The sequence below is a fragment of the Erythrolamprus reginae genome, chromosome Z, assembly GCF_031021105.1.
Source record: "Erythrolamprus reginae isolate rEryReg1 chromosome Z, rEryReg1.hap1, whole genome shotgun sequence".
Classification (NCBI taxonomy): Eukaryota; Metazoa; Chordata; class Lepidosauria; order Squamata; family Dipsadidae; genus Erythrolamprus; species Erythrolamprus reginae.
In genome coordinates, this window is record NC_091963.1 from 14,762,716 (window position 1) to 14,781,980 (window position 19,265).

Consider the following 19,265-nt stretch of genomic DNA (forward strand, 5'->3'; position numbering starts at 1 on the left):
ACCTATTTGACAGTGGCAGGCAGGCAAGCTGCTCTATAGCTATGTTCAGAATGTCTAACTAGAGACCTTCAAAATGGCAGCTGATGGTTATCACATGCGGTATATTTATTGAGTGCAACCAGCTGCATAATAGACTCTTTGTATGTCAGGATAGCCATTATCTGGGGTCAATCAATCTTAGAACCATTGTTTCCTAAAAGCAAGATAAAGACATGCAAGCTTTTTCCTTGCTTCTTTCTGAAATAATTATGCTCCCTGCAGTGAACATGCAGAAACTTTTAATCTGAACTTTGGCCAATATCTTGCTTTTCTTATCCCCCTGATTTTGATGTACCGAGCAGATTTTCTAAAGCTCTGGGGTGTCACTGTGTAGGCTTGTAGCTTGAACTCGGGCCTCTTCCATTGCTCTCACACCCATATGGAGAGACACAGATGCATAACTTTCTATGTTCCAATGTATGCTAATTCCTGCATGTGTTTGTAACTTAGAAAAATCTCTCTCCCTCCTATGGTAATTATTGCACTAACGGTGAAGAGGAACTCCAGAGGGCTGATGGCTTTTGTTTGTTTTTCAGCCAGACACAACTTGCAACCTGCTGTTGCCTAGAATACAGGTGCTGCTTAGATAATTACAGCAATGTGCTACAAACAAGGAACAAACAGTGAAGGTCGTTTTTGTAACCTGGGCTTGTACATCCTTGAGAAGGGATGGGTATGTAAAAGCAGTTTCCTAAAGGTTCAGTGCATTAACCAGAATGTATCTCATATCTAACACATTTAGATACAAGGTTCTGACTTGGGTTGAATGTGGTCTCACATGACGTCCACTCCGGCTCCCGTAGAGTAATTCTCTTCCCTCCAGTCTTTTCAGTGTGGTCATGTTACCAAGATGCCAAATGATTCACACCACGAGTAGAAATTGATCTTGCTCTGGGGGTTTTTTCACCCAAGTGCCCAAGCCTGCTTTCTGAAATGCTCTGAACAGCTGCTGTTTGGCAGACTGATAGACATGTGCCACCAACTTGGCCTCGCTGTACACTGATGGCACTTCTCCATGGCTTGATATCGGTGTGCTCAGCTGCAAGGGGAAGAGAAGAGGGGAAAAAAATTCAGTTGCCAACGAACAAAGAGTTGAAGCATCTTCCCCTTTCTGTAGCTTTGTATCACCATTTTATCTGCCTCTCTTAAACTACAAAGAAATTGTGAGCTTTATACGCAACAGTATTCAGGGGGAAAATATTTGAGAAGATCCACGTCTCAATGCACAGATGATGCCAGACTATCATCTTCATACAAAAGGGGATTTGGGGGAGCTCAACTAACCAATATTGTACATCATTTGGAAGAATGCCCAGAGTGCAAATTCTACCAGTTAATTCACATTCCTCTTTTGGACATACTTTTTTTTTAAAGCATTGTAAAGCCCATGACAAAGAACAGCCATTAGAATGCGTTAGTTCTTTCCAAATGGACACTCCATTCTTCTAAATGACTACATTTTGCTCATTTGGAAGGCATCAGAGTATTTTGAAGGCCACTTTCATTTGTCATTTGGGAAAGAGAAACAAAATCGGAAAGGCTGCCATGTTCAGTGGCATGAATAATCCAATATGTTCCTAATAACAATCAACAAAGGTATTGCTCCTTTAAAAAATAATCAATGCATTTCCAAATTCATTTTCATAGCAATGAAACTTCATTTTATCTGAAATTTGTTGATGCTTTATTTAAAAGTAGTGTTGGGCGAACTGAATTTGCAAAGTTTGGGCTCGTGCCGAACTTTGCAGTGTTCGGCATGCCGGACCTGAACCCGAACTTTTAAAAAAGGTTGGGTAAAGTTCAGGTTCAGGTTCGGCGTTTGCTTGAACACTGCGAAATGTCGCCGCCTGGGAGGAGAGTGGGGAATCCCATTGTGGGATTTCTCACCTCCATTTGCTTGCAGCACCGCAAGAAAAAAGAGGTGGAGAATCCCACGAAGGGATTCCAGGGGCGGGGCTTTGATGTCACGAAAACTCCTTCCTCCCCGTTTCAGCCGGCCAGGAAGTAGTCTCCGTGATGTGAAAGCCCCGTCCCCGGAATCTCATCGTGGGATTCCCCACCTACTTTTGCTTGCAGCGCCGCTGCGGCATCCTTTTCTGTAATAAATAAAAGGAAGCAAAAGGAGGTGGGGAATTCCCCACCTCTTTGTTTATTTTTACAGAAAAGGACGCTGCAGTGGCTTGCTGCTGCTCGGGTTCGGGTGAGTTCGTCGAACCCGAACTTCGTTGGGTTCGCCCAACACTATTTAAAAGTCAATCATCTTTCTAAATTTCTAGGTGATATGGGGAGGAATAGAATTCCTATCCCCATTTTCCTTTTTTTGGTTATTTTATTTATTTTTATTTATTAATTGAATTTATATGCTGCCCCTTCTGAGGACTTTCGTGAAATTATGATCTTCATCAGAACCTCCAAAATTTCTGATATTACTCGGGTTCCTAACATTCAGCTAAAGAATAATTTGAACTGCTTTGTAGATTAGTAAGCAGACTATTATGCTTACTAGTATGCAACTATTCTTTATATGTTTTAGCTTCCAGTAACCTAATCATCTTTGGAAAACATTTTGATGTTTTCACCCACTTTACCTGGATTTAAATCCACCAAACTTTGTCCACCTACAGCATAAATTGCTTTATATGTGGATATTCTCTACTGAAATATTCTTCCAGCTCCTTGTCACCATCAGTGCCATGTACATATCCCTCTCAATTTCTCCTTCTTTTCATATGACAACAATTATTCTTGGCTTTCCTATTGGATGCTGTTACTGGATAAGCGTGTTTTTATTTGTTAGAACTTTGTATATGGCACATTCAGAAAAATAAACATAGGTATCTTGGCTTCCTTCCCCATCTATTAATATGCAATGATTGACATCTTTCCTACTAGTCATACCCTTACTTTTCATAGCTTGGGATAAGATTATTTTCATACTGAATATTTAAAAGCTGCAATTTAATTATTAAATCAAATTGAACTCATGTAGGAAACCAGTCTGTTGTGTTAGCAAGCATCAAGATGAACTTGGTGAAGAATTTCTGGTGTTCTGATTTGATTCTGCTTTGCACAGGTAGGGCCAAGAGTATCTAAGGAGGTCAAAAAAGTCAAGATAGCAATTGCAAATATTGCTATCTCCCCCTCCTCCTTCTCCCTTGAAAAAGGGTGGGAATTTGATCATGCAAAGAGCATGTTGACTTTTTTGAATGAACTTCCCCTCCATACTTTCATTTTTGTTGTGATTGTTATATGTATCTATTATTTCTGTTGTGTTTTCTCAGGGCTTTAAATTAAAAACCAGCTTTGTAAATATACAAATGCTCAAGACTCCATGTCGATGTTGAAAAAGAAAAATGCGTGCTGACATTTGGAGAAAGGATTTAAATAAACGGATTTTTGTGAAAGAGAAAAGGTGAGGCGTCAAAAGAAAGCACAAGGGTTTTTTTTTAAACTCTTTTCTTGTGTTACACTGATAACAAATGCTATAAAGGAGAGCAGTAATCAAGTATCAAGGATGTACTAAATGTACAGAGCATAGAGGCGACATTGCTGAACAGAAGTACTTTAAGAAATAACCTATAACCGAGGTGCTTGCCAAAAGCAGCTTTTAATGTTTAAAACAACCTTTGTAATACAATAATCACTTCCAGCCCCTGTGCCTGTGGCGATCCTCACTCATCCAGGTCATGGTTCCCCAAAGGTGCTTTTCTAAAAGGCAACCAGACTTGTGGGGTTTTTTTTCCTTGCAAAATGATTTTGAAGAAAAAAACCAATTGCCTTTTGAAAAAGGCATCTTTAGGACTTCTACCCCCTGTGCACCTGAGGTTGGAAAATGTTGTTTTATTAATTTCTTGTTTTGCACAATTATATTAATGATCTTATTTCAGGTCACAATATGACCAAACCAATTGAGGCCACCTGGACATATATCTGCCTCATCAAGGTCTTCATGACATAGATAAACCTCTGCACCTCTATAACTGTCTGGTTTGGTGCTGCAACTCAACAGGACCAACACAGACTTCAGAGGATAATCAGAACTGCAGAAAAAAACAATTGCCGCCAACCTGCCTTCCATTGAGGACCAGTATACTGCACGTCAAAAAGAGGGCGGGGAAAATATTTACTGACCCCTCGCATCCTGGACACAAACTGTTTCAACTCCTACCCTCAAAACGTCGCTACAGAGCACTACACACCAAGACAACTAGACACAAGAACAGTTTTTCCCCGAACGCCATCACTCTACTAAACAAATAATTCCCTCAACACTGTCAGACTTTTTACTAAATCTACTAGTTTTTCTCATCATTCATATCATCCTTTTGCTCCCACTTAGGACTGTATGACTGTAACTTGTTGCTTGTATCCTAAGATTTTTATTAATATTGATTGTTTCTTCATTGCTTATTTGACCCCTTTGACAATCGTTAAGTGTTGTACCACATGATTCTTGACAGATGTATCTTTTTCTTTTATGTATGTTGAGAGCATATGCACCAAGACAAATTCCTTGTGTGTCCAATCACACTTGGCCAATAAAATTCTATTCTATTCTCTATCCAAGTGGCTTTAAGAACTCACTAAAACGAATGAGAATGACCAGCAGTTTGCATGGAGTACAAAAACCACCATCCAGTCAGAGCTAAAGAAGCATCTTGGATGAAAAACAAAATGCCTTCGAAGAAAAACCAGAAAGTTTAATTGCCTCCTGAAAAAAGCAGCTGTGGGACAATCATGAGCTGGATGACTGAGAATCTCCCTAGACTTGACTCTCCTACTTGTGGTCCATGACATTTGGGCAGGAGATGTCAATGTTAAAATACTAATTTTCCTAGGACAGTGATGGTCCTTTGGTTTGGTGAACCATTTTTGGTTTGTGTGCCAAAGGTGTGTGTGTGTGTGCATGCTAGCACACGTGCAGCTGCCCACAACCATTCCCTTCTCCCCAAACATGTGCGCCCCTCGTGCTTCCTCCTGCACAAGCACCCCCCACCCGCGTCACTGAAGCCTGAGAAAGTGAAAAAACTGGGCCAACAGGCAAACAGGACATTTGGAAAAATGGACTTTCAGTTTGCCTGTTGGGCCATTTTTCACATTTCTGGCCTCACTGAAGCCTCCGGAGGGTGAAACGGTCTTTCCCAAATCAGCTGGCCAGTGTGTGCATGCATGCTGGAGCTGATATAGGGCAACCCTTTGTGTATCCTCCAATATGATTCTGCGTCCCATCTGTGGCACGTGAGCCATAGGTTTGTCATCACTGTTCTAGGATAAAGATTTGATGTAAGAAGAAGGAGGAAAGTTATCCTGTATCAGTCGTGGGTTGCACCTCCTATAGGTGGGATTGGCAATCTGTTAGCGGAAATGGAGATGCGCACACATCTCCGTACCCCTGACATGGGAGCCCATGCACCTGCATGAGATTTGGGTTCTGTGCATGCACCAGAAGCCAAACCTTGCACGAGGCAACTCTCATGCATGAAATTTCACTCATTTTTTTTTGGGGGGGGGGGGGGGTTTGCTTCGGCACATGCATGGAAGCAAAAATATCAACAAAAATCATCAAATCTCACTCGCACACCTGTCCTCATGCAAGATTTGGCTCCCAGCACATGTGCAGAAGTTGAATCTCACATCAATGAGTGCCCACCTGCCCGCCAGACACTCCCGCACTGGAGTTTGCCTTTCGCAAACTCCTTAAAACCCACCTCTGCCGTCAGGCATGGGGGAACTGAAACATCTCCCCCTTGCCCATGTTGTTTTGGTGTTAGATTGATTGTGTGCTTGTTTTTAATATTCTGGGGTTGTTTTTTAATGAATTTTTTAGCTTAACATTGTAATTGGATTGGTGGGTATTGGATTTGTTATTATGTATTGTTTTTTACTTTGTTGTGAGCCGCCCCGAGTTTGCGGATAGGGGCGGCATATAAATCCAATAAATCTAATCTAATCTAATCTAATCTAATCCCGCACTGGTCGCCGGGAGTGTTCTGGTAGCGCGGGTGAAGAGGAACCCCCGCTTGTCTTGTATCACCCAAATGACCCAGTTTTTTCACAATTGCAACTCACACTTACCTTTCCATAAAGCTTTGCCCACTGAGTGTAAAACATATGCTTGCAGAGTCGTGAACAACTCCCACAGTTTTTTTTCCCTGTTGTGGCATTAATAAGCTCTAAGTCTGCTGTGCCTGCTATCCAATTCACGCTGAAAGCAGGAGACTTCCCAGCCCTTCTCCTTTCAGCGCTACTCACTCCTGTCAAAGAGAAAGTAAAAAAAACATCAAGCATTAAAAGCAATAGGTTTGAAAAATAAGGAAAGGGCGCTTCTATTTTATTGGGAAATAAGCTATATTTCCATGCCTATGTATACATCAATATATTTTTATCCCTTGGCTGGAATCTGCTTGGATCAATATAGGCTTTTGAAAAAACATTCAATTAATGTTGCCAAAATGTAATTAAAATTCCTGTTTTCATGTATATATTTTGACAGCCCTTGTACATATAAAATCACTGTCTTGTTGACAATGGCTGCTTTCTACGAGTGTTTCATATGGAGAAAATTCTAAATTGGGGCACATTAAAAACAAAGATAGCATATATTAGTTCCAAGAGATGGGTGGATTCCAAATTTTGTAACAGCATAATATATGTAATGGGATCAACTAATATGACACACAAGTGGGCAATCAGATTTTTTTTTGCTATGAAAAGTAATAGACAAAGCTATTTTGGTTGCCAAAGATTTTATGAGATTTTTAAAATATATTTTTACTTTTTATTATTTTATCCTCATAGCCCAAATAAAGCTGTTAGCCATTTTATTCTTAAAAATGATATTAAAATAGGGTAAATGCTCAATTGTAAATGTTTTTTTTTTTATTTTTACCCAACAGCATTCAGATTAGTCTCAGAGGCATCACTGATTACAGATTCTTAATAATTTTAACCCTGGTTTAATAAAATTAGCACATTTATGCTGCCCCTATCCGAGGACTTGGGTTGGCTCACAACATATAATAAAACAATGCATGACATCCTAAATCCAATTAATTAAATATAAAAAAATCTAAAATACCCCAAAACCATAAAAACCATCATTCCCATTCGATCAACTTTCTCTCGCACATTCATTGGCCAAGGGGCAAGGTTCTAATGGCCCCAAGCCTGATGGCATAAATGAGTCATTAGACTTAGAGGGTGGGGGAAGTATGAATCTCCAGGGGGAGCTGATTCCAGAGGGCTGGGGTCCCCAGAGAGAAGGCTCTTCCCCTAGGCCCTGCCGATCGATATTGTTTAATTGATGGGACCTGGAGAAGGCCAACTCTGTAGGGCTTGACCGGTTGCTGGGATTCGTGTGGCAGAAGGCGTTCCTGTAGGTATTCTGGCCCAATGCCATATAGGGCTTTATAGGTCATAACCAACACTTTCAATTGCATCCAGAAAGCAATTGGCAGCCAATGCAGTCTGCGGAATGTTGGAGAAATATGTGCATGTCTGGGCAAGCCCACGACTGCTCCCGTGGCTGCATTCTGCACAATTGCAGTTTCCGAGTGCTCTTCAAAGGTAATACCATGTACAGAGCACTGCAGTAGTCGAACCTTGAAGTAATAAGGGCATGAGTGACAGTGAGTAAAGACTTCCTGTCCAAAATAGGCCTGCAACTGGCGCACCAGGCAAACCTGGGTAAACGTTCTCCTCACCACAGCCAAAAGATGATATTCTAAAGTCAGCTATAGATCGAGGAGGATGCCCAAGTTTTGGAACCCTTCTCTGAGGGGGCCAAAAGTCCTCCCCCAGGGTGATGGACGGACAGTGGGAGGCAGCACCCACAGCCATTCCATCTAGTAAATAAGTAGCAAAAGAAAAAAACTAAGAATAAAATATATACTTCTCTTTTGTATTCTGCACTACTGATACTACATAGGCCTTTGTGAATGATGCAAAGGCAGTGCAAATAGTTTGATCTGGAAAATTAATCCAATTGTCAATGTACATCAATCTGGAAATTCAGTTCAATTCAATTTCTTCAAAATGAATCAATGAAACGGTTAGATTAGACTTGAAATTCAGAATCAATTTGGCACAAATTGTTTCTGTGCATGGGTAGAAGCACTCAAAATCATCCATATCAATTCAAAACATCCAATTTGATAATACAAATTAAGTATCTAAGTCGATTCAGAAAGCCAATTTGATCTGGAGATTGAACTAACATGACTTTAAATAAAGTCTCCAAATTAAATATCTGCATAGCTGAATAGATAAAGCATCTTTGATATATATGGGAATTAAATGAATTACAGGTACTGAAACATTATATGAACTTGCATCAGTTAGAGGCAATTGGAAATGGTTGCTTATTAAAGATTTATTAAAAATCCTCTGTATTTCTGAGCTCCTATATCAGGAGGAACCCATTTCCTTAGCTAAGTGGCAATATCCTAAGTGACTGTGTACATATGAATCAAAATGAAAATATAATTGAGTTATTATTTCACGCTGAACTTGTAATCACATTTATGTCATATTAAATAGCAATCTCCATTTCTTCACTATGATAACTGATCGGCTTGTATCTTAGGGGGAATATGCTATAAAGTAAATGTCATTCTTATACCATGGCACTATTTATATACATCCATCTGATAACTGTTGCACATAGATCTCACTGTATGACTTGACATGAATGTGTCAGCCTCTGTCAGAATTATGATCTAACTTAGTGGAGAGTGTGCCAACCTATGACAATATGTGCCAGATAAGGCCTGCCTAGGATAAAGCCATAAGTAACTGCACAAATATAGATGCAGCAATCTAATGATTGGAAGAAAATAAAGGATTTGGTTGAATTAATATCTTTTGTATTCAGGCACTACCAAGGATTTCAGAAGATAAAACCTAAGCACAAATGGTCCCTAGATACTCCCTATAAAGCAGTGATTTTCAACCTTTTTTGAGCCGCGGCACATTTTTTACATTTACAAAATCCTGGGGCACACCACCAACCAAAATGACACTCTAAGACAGTACATATTATACATATTGCCCCCCCTTGTGTGTGTGTGTATACACACTCTTGAACCATTTCCAAAAACAGGTGAGGGCTGGGGGGGGTGTTTCTCTCTTATTCTTTGGGTGCTTTTTTATCATATGCTTTAAATCAAGAGTCACTTCTCTCTTTTGTTTCTCTCTCTTTCCTCTCATTCTCTGCCTCAATCATTTTCTCATTTCTCTTTTTTTCTCCCCTTTTTTCTCACATTTCTCCCTCTTCTTCTCCTTCTCTCTCTTTCTTTCTCTCCCTCTCTCTCTTGCTTTCTTTCTCTCTCACACACAAACACTCTCTTGCTTTCTTTCTTTCTCTCTTGCTTTCTTTCTCTCTCTTTCTCTCTCCCCGCTCTCTCTTGCTTTCTCTCTCTCTCGCTTGCTTTCTTTTTCTCTCTCTCTTTCTCTTTTTTTGTTTCTTTCTCTCTCTCTCACTCACTCACTCTTTCTCTCTCTCTTGCTTTCTCTCTCTTGCTTTCTTTCTCTCTTTCTCTCTCCCCTCTTGCGGCACATCTGACCATGTTCCATGGCACACTAGTGTGCCGCGGAACACTGGTTGAAAAACACTGCTATAAAGAGATGAACACTTTTGTTAGAAAATAAAAAGAAATGAAAACTGAGAGAAGTTAAAGTCTGGTTGTTAATAAATATATTTGGTGAGCAGAGATTGCAGCATTTTTATCCCTTGTCTTCCAAAAGCATATTTTGTGTGTGTGCGTGATAGAAGATTTAGGGAACTTGGAGAAATAAAATAGGAAAGCACTGTAGCAAAGTACTAACTCTAAGCTGTAGTATCAATCTCTAATCCTCTTCCTGAGGAGAAAATAATTGGTTTTAAATCTGGGAGACCTTTGCATCCCATCCATTTTTAACTCCATTGTGATGTCCTTGGTTGGTAAGTCCCCATTTCTAGCCCTGGCCTTATACTTCTGAAGTATGAGTAATTAAAAAAAAAAATTCCTCAGAGGGCTGGAAAATACAATGGATTCTTCGCAAATTGAAAGTGCAATTGAAAACAATAACTTGGAATGAACTGGAATGAGTCTTTAATGTATTATCAGACTGGATTACATATTTATTTATTTATTTATTTATTTATTTATTGACTGATTGATTGATTGAGTGATTTATTTTGTCAAACAAGTATAGAATTATAGTTAACATAACAAAGTATAAAGAAGTGATAAAAAGAATTATACTATATAAAATTATATATAAAGAATTATACTGAAGGGATTGGATACTGTAGCCTAGAGGTTAATTCTCTGCCTTACAAGGCCAAGGTTGCAAGTTCAAGTCCCAGTGAGGGTATGGCTAGCTGACGAAGTCAAAATAAGGCTGAAATAGATCTATCCTAGTCTCTCTCTTAATTTTCAAATTCAGTGAAAAACATGTGACACACACACACACACACACACACACACACACACACACATGCACACACACACAGAGATACAAAGATAGATAGATAGATAGATAGATAGATAGATAGATAGATAGATAGATAGTAGTCATTGACCGGAAGAATGTTGTAGCAGATAATTTTATGAGCTATGTTTAGGTTATGCTGAATCTGATGTAGTTCTAAGCTTTCTAAGTCCAGGATTTCAAATCTGGTTGTGTAAGGTATTCAAATAAATTCACATTTTCTTCAGAGTAAATTTACAGGGGTTATGTCAGTGATAGACAGACTATAGCCAAAAGTAGCTGTTACTTCCTCCCAGTGATGGGCTACCAAAATTTTTACTACCACATTGTGGGTGTGGCTTATGCATTTTGTTTCAACATCTTTTAATGCGAATTGGGTGTTCTAGGGTGGAGCTCCAAATTTTGCTACCGGAACTGCATTCCTGACCGTACCCGTAGGAGCCCATCACTGCACCCCGCATACTAAAGAAAGAATGGACGAAGACTTTCAAATGGGATGAGAACTGGTGATTCCAGGTTGCCCATCCCATTGTTTGTTCAATTACAAAGGTGTCTTAGTTGTGTAAATTAAAATGAGCACCATCTTTTCTTTCTTTGTGAGGTTAATGGTGAAAAGAGGTGATCTCAATCCTTACAGCATGACCATCTTCTGTTCAGGTGATCATTCATTCAATCAGTTCCGACTGAACTACAATCTGCCACTAACTGAGAGCTTAGAACTCCCCAAAAGGCTGCACATGGAAGATTATTCCCAAATGGGGCTAATATTGTATTATGTGCTAGTGAGTCCTACAAGATGCAACCAATTATTAGAAAGAGCAAGGAAACATGCATATAGCAATCTAAGGATATGGAAGAGGTGAAAACTCTAGGCAGAATCCCCCATTTTTCACTGCAGCCTAGTTATGACACTGACTAAATCGCCTATATGGAAGCATCCTTAATTCCAGCCCTTGTCCACATGGCATATGCAGGATGTTGCAGTCTTCAGTGGCTTGACACGGTCTTGCTTCTTCAATGAATTTCTATTTCATACAATATTGCACTTAGCCCCTTAAGATGACGTGCTTAACTACATAACTGAATAGTGAATAGGTTTAAATCTGCTCTTAAGTAAATTTTATGATCCAAGGCTCTAGTTTGGCTTTAATAGTTAATTGGTGCTTTAAGTTATTTGGCTAAGAACAGGTGTGTGTGTGTGTGTGTGTCTGTCTGTCTGTCTGTCTGTCTGTCTCTATCTATCTATCTATCTATCTATCTATCTATCTATCTATCTATCTATCTATCTATCTATCTATCTATCTACCTACCCATCCATCCATCCATCCATCCATCCATCCATCCATCCATCCATCCATCCATCCATCCATCTATCTAATCTAATCTCTTGAAGAATAATGGTAAATTGCTTTATTGGATAAAGCTTGTATCTAACTCCAAAGTCTTTCTAGTCATCCAATGATGTGTTTAACAATGGTTAATGGTGCAAGCCATTAAAAAAAAACCTAGTATGCATTAATCATAGAACAAAACTGCTATAAAGGTCTAATTCATATATTCACATACAGCCACATGGGAAACCCTTAATATAAACAGTACCCTTTGAAATACCAAAGAATTTAAACAATGCTGACTCAGGAATTCTTGTTTCTCAGTTCGCAGCAGCAAAGTTAAAATTCACTGGAGTGCTCAGTAATATAGTGCCCAGTAACTATTTTGTGATGTGTTTCTGGTTAGGAAAAGTATGGATGGCCAATGTCAATGAACTACGGGTGATAAAGGTAGGCTTTGAACAAAGAAGAGATATCTCATTTGACCTGGATTTGATCAGGAGATAGGAGGTTTAGTACATATGTCTGGAAAATTTAAAATTTAAAGTAGGCAAATAAACACAACAACATCAAATAACAATAGTTGTGGTCACCAGAAAAGCAAGAATCAGAACTTTGTATCTTCCTTGAGATCCAAAGTGGTCAAAGAGGAAGTAAAGAAGAAGTAAATGCAATGTTATCCTTCATGTCCCATACTGATTATCCTAGGAAAGAGTGTAGAAAATGTGGAGATAATCTTGATAAAGGAATATAGGAATGATTAAAGGGGAGGAAATGACAACATAGTGCGAGGAAAAGGAAAAAAAACACACATGAAAAAGAAACTCAAAATATTTTCATTTTGATTTTGTTTGGTGTAAGAGATAGCAAAGGGAAATTCTGGATGGCCTTCAAACTTCTGTTTTTATACTCTATAATCAGAAAGTCCCATTCCTATATTCCTTATGGCATCTATTTCTTGGCCTATCTTACCTTAGAGCTGATCAACAAGAACTCTTCCTAGGAAGAACAAGTTATCATGGACCGAAATAGGAGCAGAGTAAGGAAGGAAGGGAGGAATTGTTTCAACTTCAACTGTTTTAACCTTAAGGATAGACTGAATTATTATTAGTGACATAAAACAACGAGGAAGATAAAGTACTTTAAGATGGGTGATGCAGCTTGGAAGGGCTGTTTTAGAGTCCAGTAGGAAGGCAGACAATTTATGCTTCTAAGCCAACATGAGCTTACCACTCAGGAGAAGCTGATTACATCGGTATGAAGCTGGAAGTTGACCAACATCTTCTAATCTATGGCTCATTACCCGTGAAAGGTGACCAGTATGACAGAGGCTTCCCACAATAATGCTATGCAAATATACTGGCTCGATGAAGTAGCTAAGAAGTGCGCCTTGCAACCCAAGGACATTCCATCTGGAAAAGAAATTCAACAGTGAAAAAGATGTTCTGCAAGGGAGGAAATTAAAGGGGAATTACATTGTGGGTAACAAAATAATATTCAGAGAGATGACAAAGCTTATTAGGTCGATGCATAGATTTACTTTGCAGAGAAAAATCTTGAGTGGATGTAGGGGCTGTGTCTGGGATGAATCAAGCTTCCCAAATCTGATGGCATCCAGCTGCATTGGCACTTTTAACTACCATAATTCCAGTTTCTGGATATCTGGAAGACGCCACATTTTGGGAGCTAGAGCTGGTAAGTTTTAGAACTAATTCTACAATGGAAGGAAAAATATGATCCTGGTCAAAGAAAAATACTTTTGGGGAATACTTCATGATAGGCAAGAGTCAGATATGTGAAATATACTATTACATGTCTCTCTGCATCTGTGGATAATATTTAGCTGGCGTCCAAAACCTTAAACTGCTCAGATCCATGGTGTCATAGAGAACCTCCTTTTCGTTGCTCCTGTTTATAAAATTATTGAACTGGCGTTCATTCTGGAAGCCCTCCTTCATTGAGATCAGAATGGCAAAGGACTTTTCTTCAGTAATAGCACCTACCTTGTCTTTCTTTTCTAAGTTGGAGAAGGGTGAACGCTAATACCTACCTGCCTTTTGAAATGAAGGCTAGGCTTCTCTATTAGGTCAGAGAGCTTGGGGATTGCCTAAAATTAACATAACAATTCTCCTCATAGACAGTTTATCGATATAAATTTCCTTCCTAAAGAATTTATCCATATTCCTAACACTCCATCCTGTTCCTGAAGAACACGCCATAAGAAAAACTGCCACACAAACGTTGTCTTTAGTGGGTTTAATGATGATGAGCTGAAATATGGGAGACATTTTAGAAAAGGTTAGAGAGATTTTGCTATTTAAGGCAACATCCAGTGGTTGCCGTGCTGGAAAAAAAAGCATTTAAAGTGCAAATCTGTACCAGCAGGAAGCATTATGTAGCTAATTTCTTACATCATTGTTCTTTTCATTAATTAACATTTCTCAACCGTTAGTGCTATAATTGCAGTGCCTCTGTGCTGTACGTCTCTTTCCATGATTAATAAGGAGCCATTATACTTCCCTTTCCTGAAGCAGTCAATTAACACGAAATACTTTCCATTAATTACTGAATGTTTAAAACCAGCATGCTGTACCTGGAGAGCAATCTGCTCAAGGAACCTGTGACAAAAATTGCTTTCAGAAGTTCCTTTTAAATTTTATTCCTCTCTCTCTCTTTCTCTCTCTCTCTTTCTCTCTCCCTCGCTCTCTCTCTCTCTCTCTCTCACACACACACAAAAGAGCAAACCACAGGCAATTTAGTTGGCTATATTAATTTGCTTTAGAAGCAAGGCCTGCGAATGAGAAACATCTTTTAATCTCATGGAAGACAAGGCAGCCATCTGGCTGCTAAGGATTTCTGAGTTAGACTGCCCCTCTCTTTCTCTCTAAAATGCAGGTCATTAAAGTAATGTGTTCATCCTACATAAAACTCAAATGGAAGATAAAAGGTAATATTTATATACAAACAATTTAGTCCCACCATTTAAACAGTCATTGGTTTTATGAAACATTGACTTTAGTCTATCAGATTTGCATATTTTCATTTGGGTTTGTGTGTTTTCTTTGGGGGGAGGGGGAATGCAAGCATATATGGTCATTTCTGCAGATTATCTGTCTATTTACCAGCCAAACAACTTATTATGTTTAAAGGCTACTCTACTAAAACAAATCAGGAATGAAATCAAAGGAAACAGGCAAGCTTTGCAAATATTAAATAATCTTAGATTTATTTAATAACAGAACAGGTTTGTCAACAGATATTCTGTTTTGGTACTGGTAGAAATAGATGTATTGTCTCAAAATTGTTTCTGGAGTAATTTAGAACAGACTCCAAATCACCTAAGATAGAATCTTAATGTCATCAATATTTTCTTCTTATTAATAAGATGTTACCTGTCTAATCTTACATTGGCCATACACTGCTTATGATCGGGGCGGATCGTACTTACCACCACTACTGGTGCACTTTCCATGGAGCTCAGCGACTTCAATGTGCGCCTGTGCATGTCTGACCAAGATTTTGTTTCTGCACATGTGCAGGAACCAAAATCTCATGAAGGGACGCACGCACATGAGAGATTTTGGTGACTTTTTTGCTTCCTTTAATTTTGGCGATTTAATGGCGTGCAGCTCTATTTTCCTATATAAAGTGACCTGTACTGGTAAACATAGAAACATAGAAGACTGACGGCAGAAAAAGACCCCATGGTCCATCTAGTCTGCCCTTTTACTATTTCCTGTATTTTATCTTACAATGGATATATGTTTATCCCAGGCATGTTTAAATTCGGTTACTGTGGATTTACCAACCACGTCTGCTGGAAGTTTGTTCCAAGGATCTACTACTCTTTCAGTAGTAGCCAATACTTGTTATGATCTTTTCCATTAACCATTCTACTGTACTTAAATATAGAGTTGTAAGGGACCTTGGAGGTCTTCTATTCCAACCCCCTGCTCAAGCAGGAAACTCTATACCAGTGATGGCGAGCCTATGGCACGGGTGCTATAGGTGGAACACTGGTGGGCCCTAGTGGAAGAACTTTCTCTGTGGGAACTCCGGCCCTGTGTTATGAACTCCCTCCGGAGATTCGCACCCCTCAAACTGTCCCGGCCTTCTGGAAGATGCTTAAAATGCACTTATGCCAGCAGGCCTGGGGCCGTTGAGCTTGGACATACTGTTCCAGCCCTGTTATGAATGGAGATTGAGTGAATGTGTTGAACGTTTGGATGAGTTGGATTGAAAAGATTTTTAAAATGTTTTATTGGGGTTAGTTTTAATTTTAGCTTATTTCCCCCCCGTTTTCTAATGTGTTTGTTATGTCTTATTTATGTTGTAAACCACCCTGAGCCCCAGGAGAAGGGCGGCCTAGAAATTGAACTAATAAATAAATAAATCAATAAATCTCTGAACCAATGGTTTGCATTTTAAAATTTCCCTCTCATACAATAGTAATTTATCAGGTAGAAAGGTAAATTAGTTTTTTTCCATATAGTTTTTCCCTAGTAGAGAAGGATTTTCTCTGCTTTTCTCAGTCCAAAGTCCAGAAACTGTTTTATTAACATAATTAACAATAATGATGCTTTTTTGCGTTTTCTTTGTATAGATAGAAAGTTGTAGCTACAGTTCTACTGGTTTTCCCATGGATAGCACTCTCAAAGTTAAAATTTTTGAAATATTAACCTGATTACAGAAAGTGAAAGCACCACTGCATTCCAGGCACTCAATATATCAATGTGACTTGTCTTGCTAAGAAGGCATATGATGGATAGATGGATATTTTCTTTTAATTGTGCAGAACATTGAGAGTACACCTTTCAAGGACACAACCCCAGTTGAAGTAACTTCGTGAAGGGAAAAATGGACTCATCCACTTATGAGGAGCAGTATCCTTCAATTAGTAATTTTTTAAAAAGTATTTTTTTAAAAAAAATATTTTGCTTCACATCCAAGAAGCTTCTTCAGAATTGATAAAGCTTCATAGATAAGAAGCAAAACATCTTCAAGGAAAAACAAAGAAAGTCCAGTTGCCTCTTGAAAAAGTACATTTGGGACTATCATGATTTGGGTGACTGAGAACTTCTTTAGATATTTGTTAAAATTTTTATTGAATTTTGCTTTCTATTGCTATTAGAACAGTGCAGAGTTGTGGCTGGATGAACAACCATGCATATCTTTTCAATAAATAAATTTAAATAAAGTATTTGAATTTTATCCTGATTTATCCATGATCTATCGTCCAACACTGGAAGTTTTAAAGAAGATGTTGGATAACCATCTTTCTGAAGTAGTGTAGGGTTTCCTGCCTAAGCTGGAGGTTGGGCTAGAAGACCTTCAAGGTCCCTTCCAACTCTATTGTTGTTGTTATTGTTGTTGTTGTCGTCGTCATCATCCTCCTCCTCCTGAATTACATTGAAACTATGGATTTGGGGTGGGTTTAAATCCAAGTCCTTGGGTCTGAATTTTAGTTTGAACTTGGCAATTTGTTCTTGCTGTAATAAGAAAATACGACGAACTAAAGAAATATGTTTCATTGCAGCTATTTCTGCTTTTCGAAGCACAATAACTCCTGTTAAAACATACATGGTTTTCTATTGTCAAGAACTGAAATGACAGATTCAAAATGGAAAAAATCCAAAGGAAGCCAGTCACAGATATATTTAGAAGCAACAAGAATTGTACGTAGTCAATATTCAATTCAAAACCATGCTTGAAAACTGGAGCTTATTTATTTATCTTTGTTGCTGAGAGCCAGTTCTGGAGTATTGGCTTCAAGGAACAGTAGGTGGTATCCTAGTGTTAGCTTTAAAAAAATATATTAATAATCTTCCCTCTACACCTTAATATGCAATAATTCTCGAATTGTTCTTTATTCCTGCCATAACCTTAGGCTGGCTTTAATTTCCTGTGACTGATTCTTTTCAGACTATTGAAGAGATTCACGCTGAAGCTTTAAATCAAAATTTTAGTAAACATAAAAATTTCCTTATCATAATACAGCATAAACAAAAATTAAACATAGTTTTGGGAGAACAGTCTCTCTACTTTCATCAGTGCACTGAAAATAAATAACTGAGCCACAAATTGAAAATAACTAATCGACAGATAATAGAAAGTGGAGGATAATAAAAAATTAAACAGAGAATTGTCAATATTCCAATTTAAAATTTTTAATCTTCCCGTCCTGTTCAGTATAGTACTACTGATATTAATCTATGTGGTTTGCTATTTTCTATATCTGACATGTCAATTTAGTTCTAATCACCAAACTTGTTTTTCCCCTGTCCAGCAAAACTTGAATTACATTTCTTACAGAATTTTAGAGCAGTGAAACTCAGCTGTGCAAATAGAAAAGTTGTATACTTAAGCAAAAAAAGACATCTTGTGCATTGGGAGGAGGCCCAATTGACTCTCTAGTATCCTTGGTTTAAAAAGAAATATTGGAACAAAAGTCTTTGGAAGGTTAAATCTTCTCTCAAAATAATGCTGTGCTGTTGCAACCCAAGTGCTGTCCAGCTCATATACATTTGTAATGTCACAAGTAGTGTTCGGCGAACCCAACGAAGTTCGGGTTCGGCGAACTCACCCGAACTTTGCCGTGAAGTTCGGGTGAGTTCGCCGAACCCGAACCTGAACTTTTGCTTGCAGCAAGACACTGCGGCGTCCTTTTCTGTAAAAATAAACAAGGAGGTGGGGAATTCCCCACCTCCTTTTGCTTCCTTTTATTTTTACAGAAAAGGATGCCGCAGCGGTGCTGCAAGCAAAAGGAGGTGGGAAATCCCACTAAGGGATTCTGGGGGCGGGGCTTTGACATCATGGAGACTCCTTCCTCCCCGTTTCGGCCAGCCAGGAAGTAGTCTCCGTGACGTCAAAGCCCTGCCCCCGGAATCCCTTCGTGGGATTTCCTACCTCCTTTTGCTTGTAGCGCCACAAGCAAAAGGAGGTGGGAAATCCCACGATGGGGTTCCCCACCCTCCTCCCGGGCGGTGGCGTATCATGGTGTTCAGCCGAACCTGAACCTGAACCCAAACCCGAACTTTTTTAAAAGTTCGGGTTCGGCATGCCGAACACTGCAAAGTTCAGCATGAACCCGAACTTTGCAGGTTCAGTTCGCCCAACACTAGTCACAAGTTCAAAAACAGTGGAAATTGTAGCATCAGAATGCTCTGCCACCAGTCTAGGAGAAGTCAAAAAGTCAGAAAAAAAAGAAATGGTCAGCAAAATTTGAGTCAGTAACTTTTTCTCAGCCCAAGCCATCTTACAAGAGAGAGAGAAATAGGAAGAGGAAGGAGTATAATTTATGTTTGTTTGCCATTTGTGTTGCTTGAAGGGAAAAGTCAATGTACAATTACACTTGAGTCCACAATGTCCATGGTTCAGCGAAACAATTGCAATTGCATTTCCCCCCCCCCATTTGATGACCTT

General features: G+C 39.0%; 1 protein-coding gene across 1 annotated transcript in view; it reads right to left on the reverse strand.

Annotated features, from left to right (window-relative positions):
• Nucleotides 1-901: 901 nt before the first annotated feature.
• Nucleotides 902-19,265, reverse strand: part of ADARB2 (adenosine deaminase RNA specific B2 (inactive)) — a 599,017-nt gene continuing 580,653 nt past the window's right edge. The window contains exons 9-11 of the mRNA XM_070729429.1: nucleotides 13,074-13,255; nucleotides 6,115-6,293; nucleotides 902-1,078 (exon numbers count right to left, since the gene is read on the reverse strand). Of these exons, the coding sequence (XP_070585530.1) occupies nucleotides 902-1,078; nucleotides 6,115-6,293; nucleotides 13,074-13,255 (538 nt within the window). The remainder of the gene's footprint in view (nucleotides 1,079-6,114; nucleotides 6,294-13,073; nucleotides 13,256-19,265) is intronic.